The sequence below is a fragment of the Tachyglossus aculeatus genome, chromosome X1 (assembly GCF_015852505.1).
Source record: "Tachyglossus aculeatus isolate mTacAcu1 chromosome X1, mTacAcu1.pri, whole genome shotgun sequence".
In the NCBI taxonomy this organism is placed as follows: Eukaryota; Metazoa; Chordata; class Mammalia; order Monotremata; family Tachyglossidae; genus Tachyglossus; species Tachyglossus aculeatus.
Genome location: NC_052101.1, coordinates 120,135,446 through 120,153,794, shown reverse-complemented (window position 1 = coordinate 120,153,794; position 18,349 = coordinate 120,135,446). Strand labels below are relative to the sequence as shown.

General features: G+C 46.1%; 1 protein-coding gene across 1 annotated transcript in view; it reads left to right on the top strand.

The window, feature by feature from the left end:
* IL12RB1 (interleukin 12 receptor subunit beta 1) overlaps nt 1-17,736 on the top strand; it is a 33,518-nt gene extending 15,782 nt beyond the window's left edge. The window contains exons 5-16 of the mRNA XM_038740658.1: nt 253-392; nt 650-683; nt 1,070-1,186; nt 1,355-1,437; nt 2,591-2,828; nt 8,112-8,291; nt 10,184-10,321; nt 11,356-11,508; nt 14,432-14,575; nt 16,307-16,403; nt 16,598-16,679; nt 17,467-17,736. Of these exons, the coding sequence (XP_038596586.1) occupies nt 253-392; nt 650-683; nt 1,070-1,186; nt 1,355-1,437; nt 2,591-2,828; nt 8,112-8,291; nt 10,184-10,321; nt 11,356-11,508; nt 14,432-14,575; nt 16,307-16,403; nt 16,598-16,679; nt 17,467-17,736 (1,676 nt within the window). The remainder of the gene's footprint in view (nt 1-252; nt 393-649; nt 684-1,069; nt 1,187-1,354; nt 1,438-2,590; nt 2,829-8,111; nt 8,292-10,183; nt 10,322-11,355; nt 11,509-14,431; nt 14,576-16,306; nt 16,404-16,597; nt 16,680-17,466) is intronic.
* The last annotated feature ends 613 nt before the right edge of the window (nt 17,737-18,349 follow it).

Here is an 18,349-nt window from a genome sequence, read left to right as displayed (position 1 = left end):
GTTTAGTTTCCCATACTGGATTACAAGCCTCTTGGGGGCAGGGTCCAGGTCTGTTCTGTTCTTTGCCATAGTCCTCAAGTCCTGCTGAATACAAGACTCGTGGACTGATCAATTTGCTAAGAGCTTACTTCACAGCCTCAACTAAATGGACAAGAGTGGGCATATCTACACATGGGGGGTGGTTCTCTTTGCTCCTTAAAACACACATGCATCAATGTCACCCTAACCAGGGGCTTATTCCTGAAATTTCAGTAAAATTTGACCCTCCATCTGAGGATATACATTTCTCCAAGTCCAACAGCATGCTCATCATAAAATGGAAGACCCCCGAGAAGCAGGAGCATGCGGTAACCGAATATCGATACAGGATGAGGAATGCATCATGGGAAAAGGTGAGCTGGCCAAACCTGGAGGCCAAGTAAAAGGAAATTGTCAGAGATGGAGAAAGCCCAGCCTGAAATTGGGCCTTTCATGTGGCTGTGTGATTAATCAATTCCAGGATATGTGATTAATTCATTCAAATCAGTGGCTCCTAAGTGTCATTTACTTTGCCTCTGGCAACTGTAAAACCTTCTCTTTTGGCTAAGATCGTCTCATGCTGTTTTTTGCTCCAAAACATTTAAAATGAATTTTGTCTGATTTGTTCCAGGGAGACTGTGGGATCCAGGAGGACCCAGATTTGGGTGAGAACACATTTTAGCGTAAGGATAACACTGATGGTGGTGCTGAAAACAGTTTTTATGCCCTGAGAAGATTCGGTATCTCAAGTCTAGATTCCAGCACAGTCCTTAACGCCTCAGCTGAGAAAGCAGAGCTCCTGAGAAAAGCAGCGAGGCCACAGCCCGGTTCTCTCTCTGCGTTTTCAGACAGAATGTTTCCCTTGACTTTATCTGCCCCTGCCTGAAACTGCATTCCCTGTTCCCTATCATTCTCTGACCACACCCAAAGTATTCTCTGAGCAGACTCCAGAAAGAACAATGCAAAACAAATCCCTGAAGTTAACTGCTCCCATAGAGGCAGCGCACTGTAGGCAGTTTGCTTAACCTGAGTTTCTCTGGGCTTTCTTTAGAGACCTGCAGCATACATTTTGAGAAAGATGTTGCCTGTGAATTTCAGATCCGCCGCCAAAAAAACGCCCATGGAGGCCACTGGAGTAACTGGAGCAAGTCTATTTGCATTCCTGCTGGTAAGAGATCTTAAATGATTTAAACTTGCATATTACGTGGTTTAGAATAAATAAATACTTAAAAATATTTCAGATTCTTATTAGGAGGCAACGGGGAGGAGGAGGAAAGTTGTAAGGTTTCACACTAAGAAATGAACAGATGGCCAGAATTTCTTGTTCTCATTACAGAAATTCGTAGAAGTCCAGAGGTGAATTACACAGTAGGAAAACTTGAGAATAATGGGACGAGAAAGCTGTTCCTCACCTGGGAGGTACTGTGTGCTGATAGTAATAATGATAATAACGATAATGATAATGATGTTATTTAAGGACTTACTGTATGTGCCAAGCACCGGGATAGAAATGAGATCATCAGATTGAGCATAATCCCTGTCCTGTGTGGAGTTCATAGTCTAAGAGGGAGGGAGAATTGGTATTTTATCCCCACTGTTTCTGAGGACACTGAGGTGCAGAAAAGTTAAAATGACTTGCCCTAGGTCACACAGCAGTCAAGTGGAGAAGCCTGGATTATAACCTGGGCGTCCTGACTCCCAAATTTGGGATATTTCCACGAGGCCACGCTGATGAGGAAATGGATGGCTGGGTGATTGTTGAAACATGTGTGTGTGTGTGTGTGTGTGTGTGTGTGGTGTGTGCATATTCTATACTAATCAGGAGAAGTTGTACATATCTTCAGAGCTCTGCTTAGAGGACATTTCATGATGCCTATTTTAGAATAAGCCAAAATACCTGGTCTGTGCTCAAGTTTTCTTCCCAGGGGCAGACTTGCCTTCCCTTCTCTCTCCCCTGGGCCCCATGGGGCTAGGAGCAAATCCGTTGATCCAGGGGCACTTCCAGGCTCGGTTTGGAGTGAGGTAAAAGTTTAAACCGCCTCTTAAACCCCCAGAGGCATTGGTTCCAGGGCCCCACCCAGTCGGATTTGTTCCTGAGCTGTTCTGCTCAAGTGGGATGATGATAATGATGATGATGATGATGTTGATATATTCTCTGGGCATTTACTATGTGTCAAGCACTGTTCTGGGGGTAGGTGCAACTTAATCAAGTTGGACACAATCCCTGTTCCATGTGGGGCTCACGGTCTAAGTAGGAGGGAGAACAGGTATTTAGTCCTCATTTTACAGTTAGGGAAACAGGCACAAAGAAGTTAAATGACTTGCCCAAGGTCATTCAGCAGGTAATTGGCAGAACAATGTGCTTTAAAAGCTTGGTTCAGGCCCCCTGTAAAATCAGATGTGTGTTAAAGTAATACACACACACTCTCTCTCAAACTCACTGACTCAGGAAGAACTTCATAGCTGAGACTGGTTTCTTTGAAAATGGAATTACTATAACCCTAAAATAGAAGATTAAGAGGGACTCTCCAATCCTCAATTCTTTGATTCAATCTATTCAAATCCCTTCCAGAAATTAAACCCCGAGCTTCCAGAAGGCTGTCGTAATCCTGGAAGCAGGATGGAAGTCAATTACACTCTAGTAGTTCACATGCTATCCTGCCAGTGTCAGCAGAAGGCGGAGAAGAGAATGAAACCCAAGACAACACTGACAATTTCTGGGGCTGCTTATAACTTCTCAGTGGGAACTTTGAATACCATTGGACCTGGTCCTAACCAGACCTATCACGTTCCACCTGATGCACAGACAGGTATGTGGTCTGGTAGGGGCGGGAGGAAAAGACTGAGCTGTGAATGATCTTGGGTGATGAGCAGACTTAAGCTCCCAAAATGGATGAACCAGGAGTAAGTGGATACATCTGTCTGGGGCAAGTGTATTTTGGGGGTTGAATTTTTTTTTTTTTGGAAGAAAGTGTCATGTTTCTTCCAAATTTGCTTGAGGTCATCCTTGTACTGGAGCCGCAACTGGGGCAAGGTTTGGGTGAGGCATGCCATACTTGTCACATGCTGTCCAGGGCCTGAAAGGTGCCCCGTACCCATTAACTGGGTCAGTTCCAGGTGGGCCCCGGGGAAGAGTTCTGGGCCCTGGTCAGTCTCTCTCTCCCACAGTAAACCTGAGAGTTAGGCCGGGAAGTGGTGGGCATTAGATTTGAATGTGTTCTTAGACATGAACTTCTGTCAACTCAGAGCATGTGTGGGAGTTGTTCTTTCTAAGCATCCAAGCCCCAAATTGAGAAATCCAAACACTTTGTCTCCCAAAGGACTACAGCTGGGCTCCCTATCACAAAGAATTGGCTCCTAGAAGTCCACAGACTCAAAGGTAGTCTCCATTCCCCCAAGTTCCGGCAGTGGGGTGTGAACTTGATGGGAGGTGGGGAGAGGTCACGCACAGGCTTCACTGTTAGCCGCACTCTTTCTTTCCCCACCCTCCCTCTCCCTCCCTTTTCCGATGGAGTTCTTGTGGAGGAAAGGTTATGTTCACGAGGCAAAAGGGCATAAGACACGAAATGAAGGGCGTAAGACATGAGGGAAAGGGCAGAAGACATGAGGAAAGGGCATAAGATACTGTACGTGTCAGCACGTTGCCTTCATCTAGGGTTGACTTACGCTGCTGCTCAGTTAGGCAGCTCAGTACTAAAAATAACCCCAGGGAGCACAGGGTTACGGCTATAAAACCGGCACAAAAATGCCCGCGCTCTTAGGCGGTCCATTCCATGAGTAGTCCTTCCTCGTGCTGAGTTCTTAGGTTATTGATGACTGGGCCTCAGAGACAAAACATTTACCCAGCAGTCCTTCTCCAGTGTCCTTCTCCACCAGCCTGATTGACAGCCAGCATTTCAGGCTGCTCTTCCACCCCTGGTCATTTCCCCGCAATCCTACTACCATCTTAGAGCAGTCTCCAGAGTCCAGATGGGATGGCGAGGGGTTGCGGGGAAGGAATAATAATAATAATTGTGGTATTTGTTAAGGGCTTGCTTACTATGTGCAAAGCACTCTACTAAATGCTGGGGTAGTCACAAGATAACCAGGTCCCTAAGAATAATAATGATAATGGTACTTGTTAAGTACTTACTATGTGCCAAGCACTGTTCTAAGCACTGGAGTAGATTCATTCATTCATTCAATTGGATTTATTGAGCCCTTACAGTGTGCAGAGCACTATTCTAAGTGCTTGGAAAGTACAATTCAGCAACAGATAGAGACAATCCCTACCCAACAAAGTTAATCAGGTTGGACACATTCCCTTTCTCACATGGGGCTCACAGTCCAAGTAGGAGGGAGAACAGTTGATTCCTGATTTTGCAGATGAGTGAACAGAGGCACAGAGAAGGGGAGTGACTTGAGAAACTAGTGAATAGAGCACAGGCCTTGGAGTCAGAAGGACTCGGGTTCTAATCCTGGCTCCGCCACTTGCCTGCCGTGACATCTTGGGCAAGTCACTTCACTTCTCTGTGCCTCAGTTACCCCATCTGTAAAATGGAGATTAAGGCTATGTGGGATAAGGACTGTGTCCAACCCGATTAGCTTGTTTCTACCCAGCTTTTGGTACAGTGCCCGGTACATTGTAAGTGCTTAACAAATACCATTAAAAAAACTCCCCAAAAAACTTGTCTAAAGTCACACAGCAGGCACGTGGAGGAACCGCAGGACTAGAACCCAGGTCCATTGGCTCCTGACCCCATGCTCTTTCCACTAGGCCAGTCAGTCAGTTAATCAGTATTTATTGAGCACTATCTGTGTGCAGAGCACTGTACTAAGCTCTTGGGAGAGTACAATATAATAGACAAATTCCCTGCCTGCAGTAAGCTTACAGTCTGGTCATCAATCGATAGAGTCCACAATTTCCATGACAAACTCCCTCCCCCTCTTCCTCACGACTCTCCCTGGCTCCTCATTTCTAAAGCTCTCAAGCTCTGGGCTGGCCTCCTCTGAGTTCCCCCCGGGTGTTAACAGGAGATCTTCTAGGTGCATTTCAGGGTCTTGAGCTGATGAGGGTGAAACATCAAAAATCATCACTTCATCTTCCTTTGAGACAGAATGGTAGTCTACTTCCCCCAAACACACACAAACACACATGCATACAACCACATGCATGCACACCTGCACCCACACACGTACCCATCCTCGGGCTGAGCAATCTACAAAGCCAATGGGAAGGAATGAAGGAGGATAGGAACCTACATCAAACCTTTCCTGCCCACACAAGCCCAACCTATTGTTTTTCCAGCCCTAGCAGGCTAAATTGTAACAAAAAGTACAAGACACTAATCTCCCTTTTATTTGCTAGCTAACGAGTCAGGGCACATTGAATGCTGTTAAGAAATAGGCCCATTTCTTTATTTGACCTGGGGTCAGGTGTAGCACAGAAAGGCCCAAGTCGTGTTTCGGTTTTGAATGTCAGCAAATGAGGTTTTTTTCTATTCTAGATGGAATTTTAACAAAGTCCCTTTCCCGTGATTGTTGTTAAAAACCTATCATTTGTAATCATCTCCCTCAGAGGAGAGTTACATAACTAAGGCTTTGTGTAAAGAAGAAATTTAGCCAATGAATGGACAGAGCTATTATTCTATGTATGTGGCCCCTTAGTGTTGGGTGTCTTATGAATATATATATATTCAATTGTACACTCAATTACCAATTCAGCTATTCCATCCTGACACACTTTTGCCACTACCAGCTATAGCCTGGTTCTTCTTCCTGCTACCGCTATTTGTAAATACTGGCAGTCCTCAATTTAAGACATTTTGAGTTAAGATAAATGTCTTTTCTCTTTCTAGATGTATGCCTTGTTTTAGCTTGATAAAATGTATCGGTTTCAACCTTACAATGCTAGCCTTTTTTATGGAATTAAGACTTGGTGCCTGGGTGGAGTTGGGGTGGGGGGCAATGCATGGAAGTTATGGGGAAGTGGGGAAACAATTTGATTAAAAACATGATGCAGGGATGAGGAAGGGAGGGAAGCTTAACAAAAGCAAGGGAGTGGGGTGGCGGGAGTGGAGTAGGAGTAATCGGGGGACCGATCATCAAGTGGGACCACCAGGAAGAGCTGATATGTCCATTTTACTTGGGATGAAGTATTGTGTAACCTCTCTGACTCAACATAAATACATGATCGTCTATGATTGAGTATACAATTCTGGGTAATTTGGGTAAAAATAGGGTAGCTGATCTTGGTTCAGGAACAAATCCCCCATTTTTCACATTGTTCCTTTGAGAAAAGTGGTTTTGGCTTATTCCTTTTTCACTTAAAATGCAGTGATGTGGAACCATTTGTGTCCTAAATCCAAGGACTGCTTGGACAGTCAGTTCTCCTATAACACAGGGATTGGGTTCTTGATTAGGTTCTCCCATGGCTTCAACTACCACCTCTATGTGGATGATTCCCAAAGCTACCTCTCCATCTCCGATTTCTCTCTTTCTCTGCAGTCTCACATTTCCTCGTGCCTTCAGGACATCTCTATTGGTATGTCCCACCAACACCTCAAACTTAACATGTCCAAAACAGCACAGCTCATCTCCCCATCCAAACCCTGTCCTCCCCTGACTCCCCTGTCCTCCCATTACTGTAGATGACACCAACGTCCTCCCTGTCTCACAAGTCCATAACCTCGACCCATCTCTCTCATTCAACCCACATGTTCAATCTGTCACCAAATCCTTTCAGTTCAACCTTCACTACATCTCTAAAATCCTTCCTTTCCTCTCCATCCAAATTGCTACCATGTTAATCCAAGCACTTATCCTATTCCACCTTGACTACTGCATCAACCTCCTTGTTGACCTCCCTTCCTCCTGTCTCTTCCCACTTCAGTCTGCCACCCGGATCATTTTTTACGAAAACGTTCAGTCCATGTTTCCCCACTCCCCCAAAACCTCCAGTGGTTGCCCATCCACCTCCACATCAAACAGAAACTCCTTACCATTGGCTTTAAAGCATTGCCCCCTCCTACCTCACCTCGCTACTCCCCTACTACAACCCAACCCACACACTTCGCTCCTCTAATGCCAGCCTATTTACTGTACCTCAGTCCCTTCTAATTCACCACCAACTTCTCTCCCTCATCCTGCCTCTGGCCTGGAACACGCTCTCTCTCCCTATCTGACAGACATTCACTCTCTCCACCTTCAAAACCTTATTTTAGGCACATCTCCTCCAAGGGGGCTTCCCCAACTAGGCCCTCCCCCAACTAGGCCCTCATCTCCTCTTCTCCCACTCCCTTCTGCATCACCCTTGCACTTGGATTTGCACCCTTTGTTCATCCCACCCTCAGCCCCACAACATTTATGTACATAGCCTCAATTGATTTATTTATATTAATGTCTGTCTCCCCCTTTAGACTGTAAGTTCATTGTGGACAGGGAACGTGTCTACCAACTCTGTTATATTGAACTCTCCCAAGTGTATAGTACAGTGCTCTGCACACAGTAAGTGCTCAATAAATACGATTGATTGATGAATCTTACACTAAGGAGAACTAGTGTTATGATACTCAGTCCATCGGTGGGATTTACTGAGGATTTACTGTGGGCAGAGGATAGCATTGAAACAGACACGATAAAACAAAGCTGCCTCCTGGATGAAAACTGGGAGTCAATTGCTGAATCAATCAATCAATCAATCATATTTATTGAGCACTTACTATGTGCAGAGCACTGTACTAAGCGCTTAGCACTGTACTGAAGATAGGTGTCCTGCCGTCAAGAAAGGAGTGGCTCTTTTTGAGCAAAAGCTTTGTCAAGAAAGAGAGGCAAGGAGGCCAAAGATAAAGCAGCTCCAGGTGCTGCAAGCATTTAGCCTTGCAATACAAGAAGGGACAGGCTTTTTGTGCATACAGTGTGACCAGGACTATGGGGTCCACGTTGGCCGTGGGTGAATTTCCCCAGCAATGGCATTTTCTTCAAATTTGAAGGACAGCTTTATTTTTTAAGAAAAAAACACTCAATAGATACCATTGATCGATTGCTTGATTGATTGGGTCTGTCCCCATTGGCTTTATGAATTTAGTGATGGCTCTTCTTTTGTCTTGTCAAAGAAATCAGGTCTCCAAGCGTCAACTTCTCTGGAGGCATCATGCTCTTAAAACACGAGGTCAAGAGTTACTGCATCGAATGGTATCCCCAGGCTGCTGACTGGACGAATGCCACATGCGCTCTGAAAAGCATCTCTGAGGAGAAAATTCCTGTGGCTACAAGTAATGCAACAGAGGCAAGAGGTACCTCTTTGAAATGCTCCTACTTCTAAATTCCTTCTGATGCCTCATACTTCCTGTAGCCCCCATCCTTCATTTCCTGGAATGCTGTCCAACTGACTCTGAAGTCCTATAGATCCCATGCCAGGGTTGGTAATAAGGATGAAATTGTCTCCAAAGAGTCTTTTAAAGTCCCAGGCCAGATCCAGGTGCTCTGGAGACAGCTACATTCCTACTCCGGCTTAGAATCCTGACTGAATTATGGGTCTAAGCCTTGGTCTGGACTGGGGAAAAGCGGCAATGGCATTAGCTGGGGTGGGGTGCCCCCAGTTCCCCTCTTTTGGACCCCCTCAAGTCAGGGTGGGGAGTCATGACCTCTGGCAACCATGGCCCAACCAGCATGAGTGGGCAGGGACAAGGACAACCTCACCTGAGTACCACCAAGAAGCAGCGTGACAGTGAGAAGCGGCATGGCCGAGTGGAAGGAACATGGGCTTGGGAGGCAGCGGACCTTGGTTCTAATCCCAGCTCCGCCACTTGCCTGCTGTGTGACTGGGCAAGTCACTTAACTTCTCTGAGCCTCAGTTTCCTCATCTGTAAAATGGAGATTCAATACCTGTTCTCCCTCCTACTTAGACTGTGAGTCCCAACGTGGGACAGGGACCATTTCCAACCTGATGAATTTATATCTACCTCATTGCGTAGGACAGTGCTTGGCAAAGAGGACGTTCTTAAAAATCACCATAGTCATCACTAATCATCGTCATCCTGCCCCACCACCTCCCAGGTGAGGTTGGGCCCGTTTGGATTCCACCCTCTTCAGGCTTGCCTTGGGCTAGACTGGGCCTGAGATATGCAGGACTCAACTCCATTTCTCTCCTGAAGTTGCTCTTTTACCATTTGGCATTTCATTTTACTTCATTTGTCTCAGCAAAGTTATCTTGGTGGTGTTTTAGCCCACTAGATTTTAAGGGAAATGTTTAAATGGGACTGTTTAAAACCTCAGTCCATTAGAGTGTAATGGATTGGCGTGGCATTTTATGCTTTGGTGGCATGTTCCCTAAGCACTTAGCACGGTGCTTTGTGCACAGTAGGTGCTCAATACATTCTGTTGACTGACTTAGTGGCTGACAGTTGGGGACCATAGAAAATGATGAAAATGCAGACTTTTCAAATTCCAAGTTCCTTCCATGCACCTTTCTAAACAATGGACTGTACAACTCTTAAAAGTGTTGGTGAATATTTACCACTAGGAAATAGCAGAATAACAACATCAGGAGCACTTAGCAATTCCATAGCACTTTGCATCCCTGGATTTCAAAGTGTTCTAGCAACATTAATTCTCACCCAGGTGAGTGGCCCATCATTATCCTCATTTTGCACATTGGGAACCTGAGACTTTAAGTGCTGCATGTGAGCGTTTAATAAATACTAATTGATGATGATAATGATGACAATTCGCTCAGGGCGACAGAGCAAGTTGGGGACAGTGCCAGGATTCTAACTCGGAGATCTTGGCACCTAATCTAGAGACCAGAGTACTGGCGGTGCTAGCTATAGGCATGTGTTGTGACCCTAGGCCAGACTGATTTCTGCTACCCTTCTCAGGTGGATAATTGCCTTTGGCTAGTACAGAAATTGGCCAAATGTTACTAAATTCATAAAAAGATTGATATTTTCCAGCTTACCTTCTTAAAAGATCACACTGGCCATGCCATTGTAACATAATTAAAATTGGTTGGTAGATTTACCTGGGTCCAGCGGTGCTGGGCTCTTTTTCAATTTGGAAGTGATAATGCAATCAGTCTGGTTAATTTGTCTAACAAATATGTGCTTCCCTGAGGCAAGGAGCGGTGTGCGTGGATTCAGTTGACAGTATTCCCAAGCTTGTTCCAAATGCTGTTTTTTATTTACAGTGAGGCATAGCCAGACTAACGCTTCAGGTAACATGGAGCCTGGGAAATGTTATCGAATTGCAGTTTACTCTTCTGACAAACCCAAAAGTTTGATGTCCTGGTCTACTCTCTTTTCCACCTACCATTTCAGTAGAGATGGTAAGTCTGGGCTATTGTGGTGGGCATTTCCCAAAGGAGAACCATTTCCACCTTATAAGATGGGGGAATTTTGCAGTTTAACCTCTTGGGATGTGGGTGCCAGGCTGTTTTAACCGTTGGGCACCCCTCCCCACAACAGAGGGTCCACTGTGGCCATCCGGAGGCCTACTGCAATGGCCCCAGGGGCCCATCATAGTCAGTTAAGTAGCATCCCCCAGCCACTGCTCCTTGCTCAAAATAGCCCTACCAGGGGCGCTGGGGTTGGGGGTTGGGACGGGGGTGTCAAGGGAGGTGGAAATGTAGCACAAAAGCCACAGGCAAGTGGCCTCTGGGAAAGCCAAAAGGAAAAATCTGGCCTGGGACCTAATCCTGGCCTTGCCTAAGTGTAACTCATGCCTGAAGTCTTTTAAGAGAAAACAGTTGATGGGATGTGAGAGAGGAATTTTAATCGGGTCCAGACTGTGGTCCAGTTGGACAACTTGGCAGGCAGGTGTCTGCCTGGTGAACACACTGTGAGAGTAGGTGTGGGGGAGGTTTCCCTAATCTGAGAGCTTGTCTGCTGGAGGGAAGCCCCACAAATCCTATCTCTACTGTGTGTGTGTGTGTGTGGGGGGGGGGTTCTATCATTCATGGAACCGTGTTCTGTTTGAATCCTAAATGATATCTTAGAAACCCCCAAGATTACTTCGCCAGCACACGGCATATTGGCCGCCTCTGACTCCTCTCACTTTATAAGCTAAAATCCCCTCATGGGGCATCACCCAGTATGGCTCACTGGATTTTGAGGCCCATACATCTAGACACGTGTAGATGAATGCAAAATCCATCCCTACCCATAGCGACTGATGTCCATTTGCGCTGGAGCGGCACTTGACAGAGGAGAGAAGACTCAGGTCAGAGGTTAATGTTATCGTAGCCCAACTTGTTCTGCCAACTTGATCATTCATAAAACGAGAACTGAAGCGAAATCAGATTCCTGACTACTGGACTTCCATACTTGTGATGACAAACAGTATCTTCTCCAATGTTTTCAGCTTCAAAATCAGGGCCCAGTCAAATCAAGATTACAAACATAACAGTGGACTCAGTTTCCCTGGAGTGGAAGCCTTCACCCCTCAGCCAGTGCCCTGGAATTTTAAAAGAATACATCATTGATTGCACAGATGAGAAGAACAATGAAACCAGATGTAAGCTGGGGATTATTTTCCATGTTTGCTTTACCTTCTTGCGCTAGCTGCAATGGATGGATCCACTTCTTATTAAATTCCATTTGGGTTTTGCATTACTCAGAGCTTGATTAGTAATTATTCACAGGTGCATTTGGTAATTGATTTGATTTGAGTTTCTCGTTTAAGTAACAAAGTAGTTACGGCTTTAATTTAAACTACTCCAGGCAAAAATTGTTGACTTTTAGGCTAGGAGTTCAATCAGCCTTGGCACTAGCCACTTGCCTCTGTATACAGGACGGATACCAATTGCTGGTGGGCTCATAGTTTTGGTTTTGTTTATTTTCCTATCTGGAGGCTGTCTGAATTGTGGGCAGAGTTGATGCCTAGTTGTGCCAAGTTTCTTATCACCTCCTTATCATTTTCCTTCCTGCCTCTGCTCCCAACGGTCAATCAATCCATGATACTTATTGAGTGCGTACTGTTTCCAGAGCACTGTAATAATAATTTGGGGTAGTATCAGGTGGTAGAGTAAGTAGACACGATTCCTATCCACAAGGAGCTCAAGAACTAGAGGGGGAGATAGACGTTGAAATTAATTACAGGTAGAGGAAATGGCAGAGGATAAGGATATATGCATAAATGCTGTGGGGCTGAGGGTGTGGTGAATATCAAAGTACTTAAGGGGTTCAGAATCAAGTGCTTAGGCAACACAGAAGGAGCACTAATTGGGGGAATGAGGGCTTAGTCAGGGAAACCTCTTGGAGGAGATATGATTTTAGAAGGACTTTGGAGATGGGGAGAAGGGTGGTCTACTGGATATGCTCTTCCACTCTCTTACCCTGGCAAACAAGGCAGCAAGAAGGGAAGGAGGGAGGGAGGGGGGGCCTTGTAGTTCCAGGACAAAAGCAGGGGCTTGGGGAGCTTTGAAAGTTCCTAATGCAAATCCCCCTTTTGTGCCTGAGACCTCAGCTTTCAAGGAAAGGGGCCACCTCCTACCAAAAAGAATGTCCCCCTTCCTTCCAAGGTTCTGGTGGTTTCACTGCATATCATTTGTCTACACGCGCTGCCTAGAATTCCTCAACAACAACTCTCTCCTCGACCCCCTCCAGTCTGGCTTCCGTCCCCTACATTCCACGGAAACTGCCCTCTCAAAGGTCACCAATGACCTCCTGCTTGCCAAATCCAACGGCTCATACTCTGTCCTAATCCTCCTCGACCTCTCAGCTGCCTTTGACATTGTGGACCACCCCCTTCTCCTCAACACGCTATCTGACCTTGGCTTCAGACTCCGTCCTCTCCTGGTTCTCCTCTTATCTCTCCGGTCGTTCTTTCTCAGTCTCTTTTGCAGGCTCCTCCTCCCCCTCCCATCCTCTTACTGTGGGGGTTCCCCAAGGTTCAGTGCTTGGTCCCCTTCTGTTCTCGATCTACACGCGCTCCCTTGGTGACCTCATTCGCTCCCACGGCTTCAACTATCATCTCTACGCTGATGACACCCAGATCTACATCTCTGCCCCTGCTCTCTCCCCCTCCCTCCAGGCTCGCATCTCCTCCTGCCTTCAGGACATCTCCATCTGGATGTCTGCCCGCCACCTAAAGCTCAACATGTCGAAGACTGAGCTCCTTGTCTTCCCTCCCAAACCTTGCCCTCTCCCTGACTTTCCCATCTCTGTTGACGGCACTACCATCCTTCCCGTCTCACAAGCCCGCAAACTTGGTGTCATCTTCGACTCCGCTCTCTCATTCACCCCTCACATCCAAGCCGTCACCAAAACCTGCCGGTCTCAGCTCCGCAACATTGCCAAGATCCGCCCTTTCCTCTCCATCCATACCGCTACCCTGCTCATTCAAGCTCTCATCCTATCACATCTGGACTACTGCATCAGCCTTCTCTCTGATCTCCCATCCTCGTGTCTCTCTCCACTTCAATCCATACTTCATGCTGCTGCCCGGATTATCTTTGTCCAGAAACGCTCTGGGCATATTACTCCCCTCCTCAAAAATCTCCAGTGGCTACCAATCAATCTGCGCATCAGGCAGAAACTCCTCACCCTGGGCTTCAAGGCTCTCCATCACCTCACCCCCTCCTACCTCACCTCCCTTCTCTCCTTCTACAGCCCACCCCGCACCCTCCGCTCCTCCGCCGCTAATCTCCTCACCGTACCTCGTTCTCGCCTGTCCCGCCATCGACCCCCGGCCCACGTCATCCCCTGGGCCTGGAATGCCCTCCCTCTGCCCATCCGCCAAGCTAGCTCTCTTCCTCCCTTCAAGGCCCTACTGAGAGCTCACCTCCTCCAGGAGGCCTTCCCATACTGAGCCCCTTTCTTCCTCTCCCCCTCGTCCCCCTCTCCATCCCCCCATCTTACCTCCTTCCCTTCCCCACAGCACCTGTATATATGTATATATGTTTGTACATATTTATTACTCTATTTATTTATTTTACTTGTACATATCTATTCTATTTATTTTATTTTGTTAGTATGTTTGGTTTTGTTCTCTGTCTCCCCCTTTTAGACTGTGAGCCCACTGTTGGGTAGGGACTGTCTCTATATGTTGCCAATTTGTACTTCCCAAGTGCTTAGTACAGTGCTCTGCACATAGTAAGCGCTCAATAAATACGATTGATGATGATGATGATGATATCATTTATCTGAGTCCTGAAGGGTTGGCCAGTACCGTGGCTCCTTCTTGAACGATAACCATTAAGAGGCAACGGGTCCTTCTCTGACCTTCATTCCTAGTCTGCTGTCACTTAGGATCACATTCCTGTCCGTGACAGATTTGGCACCCCATTCTATAAGTGACTAAGGATCCCATTAATCATTGGTCATTCAGGGCCTATAAGAAGAAGAGCAGAGATCAGAATAACCTGTTGTTGGAGAAGAAAGAAGGGTCATGAAAGTTTTCCTTGAATCTTATTGTTTGTTTTCTTGGTTTCTCTCAGATTTTCCGGTGAATGCTTCTTTGTTGCAATACACCCTTCAGAACTTGAACCCTAATACCTTTTACCGAATTCAGATTCGGGGAGACACAGCCACAGAGAAAGGAGCCTGGAGCCAACCACAAAGGTTTTGGATTCATACAACTGGTAATAGTTGGCAGATGATTTCCATAGTATTAGTTCCTCTTTGGTGGAAAAGCCTGACAAGAAATCCACTGAGGAATCGCCTGCTCAGCGGATTCTTCGTGCTCGCTTCCTCCTGCAGCAATACTGTAACACTGACGGTACCCCTTAAGCCCTTGGTAATCGCCCCATCCTCAGCCCCACAGAACTTACATACATATCCTTACACTCTGTCACTTCCCCTATGTGTAATGTAGTCTAGAGTCTGTCTCCCCCTCTAGATTGCAAGTTCTTCTGGGCAGGGATCATGATGTCTACCCACTTTATTGAGCCGTAGGCTCCCAAGTGCCTAGTACAGTGCTCTGCACACAGTAAGCACTCAATAGAGACTATGGATTGATTGATTGGTGAGGCAGAGAAGTTGGGACAGAAATGCACAAAGAACCAAAATAGTTGTCATTTCTTTTCTGTCATTTATTTTACAAAGCTAGCCTGCGACGATTACCGAGAGAGTTTTTGAGATCGGAATTCTGTATCTATAGCTGCCAATCTGTGTCTCCACGCACCGTCTCATGAGGCAGAGTTGCCCAAACCTATCCTAGGATGGGATGTGCAGTGGGAGCTGTTTCAGAAACAGCCCCTAGGAATTTGCTTGTTTATTATTTTGATTTATAGGATCATAAAACCATAATGAAAACTCTTGCCTGCCAACATGAAAAAAAAGTTGCCATAGAAAGTGAAATCAGGTGATCTGGGTTGTGTGAAGTACTTGGCTTCTTACAATTTGGGTTTCCTCTCAAGATATGCTTGAAGACTCCAAACGTCACAAGACAACCAAACACCTGTTTCGCAAATGCATACACCCCATCTCCTAGGATACTTCCCTCCACATGCATGCACGCGTACGCTGTACATCAAGAATAAAAGATTTGTCAAGATTTGTCGTCTAGGACAGAGGTTGTCAATGGGTTATAAACCCCTGGGGGTTTTTCAAAGCACCGTAGGGGGAACAACCCATTATGGTGTACAATGGGAGCAGATAATGTGTATCAGCTAGTAGGGATTCAGGAGCTATTTGCTTTTATTATTTGCTTTTGTCATCTGATTTCCTTGCTGCCTCACTGGGTTTCTGTGTGTGCTTGTGTGTAGGTGTGTAGGGGAGAGGGTGATGAGGGGGGCCTGAATAAGAGAGGATAGTGCAGGCAAGATTATATGACGTAGGGGTAGTTCAGATAAAGCCTAGAGACTGCTGGGGTATGCTTTCTGGAAAAACGGGTGCAAAATCTGGCCTAGGAGACAAAGAAGGTAAAATGTAAGACATTTTTTCAGCAACAGCGGCTCCGCCCAACCATTATTCCAAATGGAAAGAGATCAGGGACGTGTAAGCAATGCAAAATGCAAACATATATATTCTTTCTCAGTTCCCGTGGAGATTTTTATCCTGGATCAGGAAGAGCACAGTCACTATATCCCTTACAGAGCTCCTTTCCCAACCCAATTTAAGAACTCTGTATCCTGATACAGATCAGGACTCCTGTGAGAGAACCATGGTTTCGATATTCCCTGGAACTTGGGGGTGGGGGTATGGGGGGTGGGGGTCACGGGGCCAGCCCTGATCTTATTTTGGCTTGGGTCCTGGAGGGGCTGTGTATCGGGGGATACTGAATAGGGTGGGGCATGTTGCTGTTTTTTCCTGTTCTAATTTCATTCCTGTCCACATTAGATAGATCCAAATCCAAATGTGTATTTCCATAGATAAAAAGCAAGTGGATGGCTACTTCTTCCTTGTTTGCCTGGGGATTTTTGGATTCATTGTCATCACTGGTATACTTGGATACTTTGGGGTAAAGAGGTAAATGAAGAGTTCTTTTGCTTCTTTGCACTCCACACTTCCTCAATAAGTTCCCTAAGAGCAGGGATCATGCTTACCAGCTCTATTGCACTCTCCCAAGCACTTAGTACAGTGCTCTGAACACAGTAAGCACTCAGTAAATATCAATGATTGATAATGTGTTCAACTAACCTTGTCATACGATTCCCTTTTAGGGTCAAGAAACACCTGTGCCCACCTGTGCCAGATCCCTTGGCCAGTGATGCCACCAAATTCCCAGAAAGTGAGCTGAAATTGGTAAGGCTCCCATGGTCAGTTCATGCTCTGGGTATGATCTGGTCATCTTGCATCTTCCCCATTGCTTAGCCTAGTGCTTGGCGCACAGTAAGTGTTTAGTAAATTCCAAAAGAAAAAAAAATACCAGGGAGCCTCAGAGAACCAGGACTTGAGAAACCAGGACTCTTCTGTTCAAACTGGGGGTGGCGCTCCTGAGCCTCCAGAGCCAAGCAGAGAAGTCTTCCTAGTTCATCTGGCTGCCAGCAGTCTCTGGGAGATCATTCTCCTATTTTAGAGATGAAATGTTTTGCGGTGATTTTTGTTCCCCGTTTTAGAGGGGGTGGTGGTATTTGTAAAGCACATCCTATGTGCCAAGCTCTGGGGAAGATAAAATGTAAGCAGATTGAACATAGTCCCTGTCCCACCATCTGGGGAGGAGGGAGAATAGGTATTGAATCCCAACTTTACAGATGAGGAAACTGAGGCACAGAGAATTCAAGTGACTTGCCCAAGGTCACACAGCAGGCAAATGGCAGAACCAGGATTAGAACCCAGGTCCTCTGACTCCTGGGCCCGTGCTCTTTCCACTGGGCCTGCCAGCTAGTGGTACCCTAAAAGCCCAACACTGCCCTCCTTGCCCCCCCCCAAAGCCACTCCACCTTTCCTGGAAACAGCAACCAGAGAGACACATCAACTAGGGCAGATTTAAGGTGGAGTTTTATGATATACTCTACCCCAATTTACCACTGTATGAGAAGATCCCTAAAGGGGTCTGTTTTTGAGTGATCATATTGTTTGTTCTCCCCAGGCTAGGCAATGGACAAGAATCCCAGACCAGTGTGAAGAAGCTGGTCCTGGGGAACCTTTGGTAATAGAGGCTTGCTTAGATACCGGGGAAGTGGATGTGAACCAGGAGACTGGGATACTATACATGCATGATAAAATGCAAGAGATGAAAGAGACAGCAGACACCAAGGAGGCTCGGACTGGTTCAGAAGAGGAGCCCCCTCTTGAGACTGACCTTCCCTTTGAGTACAGAAGGCAGATGCAGGGAGAACCGGAAGTTGAAGATCTGTGAGAAGTTGCCAAGATAGCACTGCTGAAATGACAGTCTTGCACTGTCCTCCGGATGAGGAAACTCTTGTAAGAATGTCAGGACTTTGTGCGATTCTCAGATTAGCTCAGACCACGGAAGATTTTTGACCCTATTACATGACAAATAACCTTACTTGGGCTTAACTGAGAACACTGGAGATTCAAAATGAAGAGGCCTAATGCTCTCGAGAGAATCTAGGACAGCAAGTTTTTACAAGTTTTGAGGTTATTTTCTTTATTTCCTGTATTTTCTTTATGCCATAGATCCCCAGTGTGCAGCTCCGCATCAGGGCAGGCCCTGGTGGCAGTAGAGCAGATATCAAGTGTTTGTGACTACAATGACCATGTTTATTATTCCCCAGAGACCACTCACCAAACCCTCAGGCCCTGGGGAATACTAGTTATTATTATTATTATTATAATGGTATTTGTTAAGCACTTACTGTGTCAAACACCATTCTAAGCACTAGAGTAGATACAAGCTAACAGGTTGGACACAGTCCCTGTTCCACATGGGGTTCACAGTCTTAATCCCCATTTTAAAGATGAGGTAACTGAAGCATAGAGAAGTTAAGTGACTTGCCCAAGGTCATACA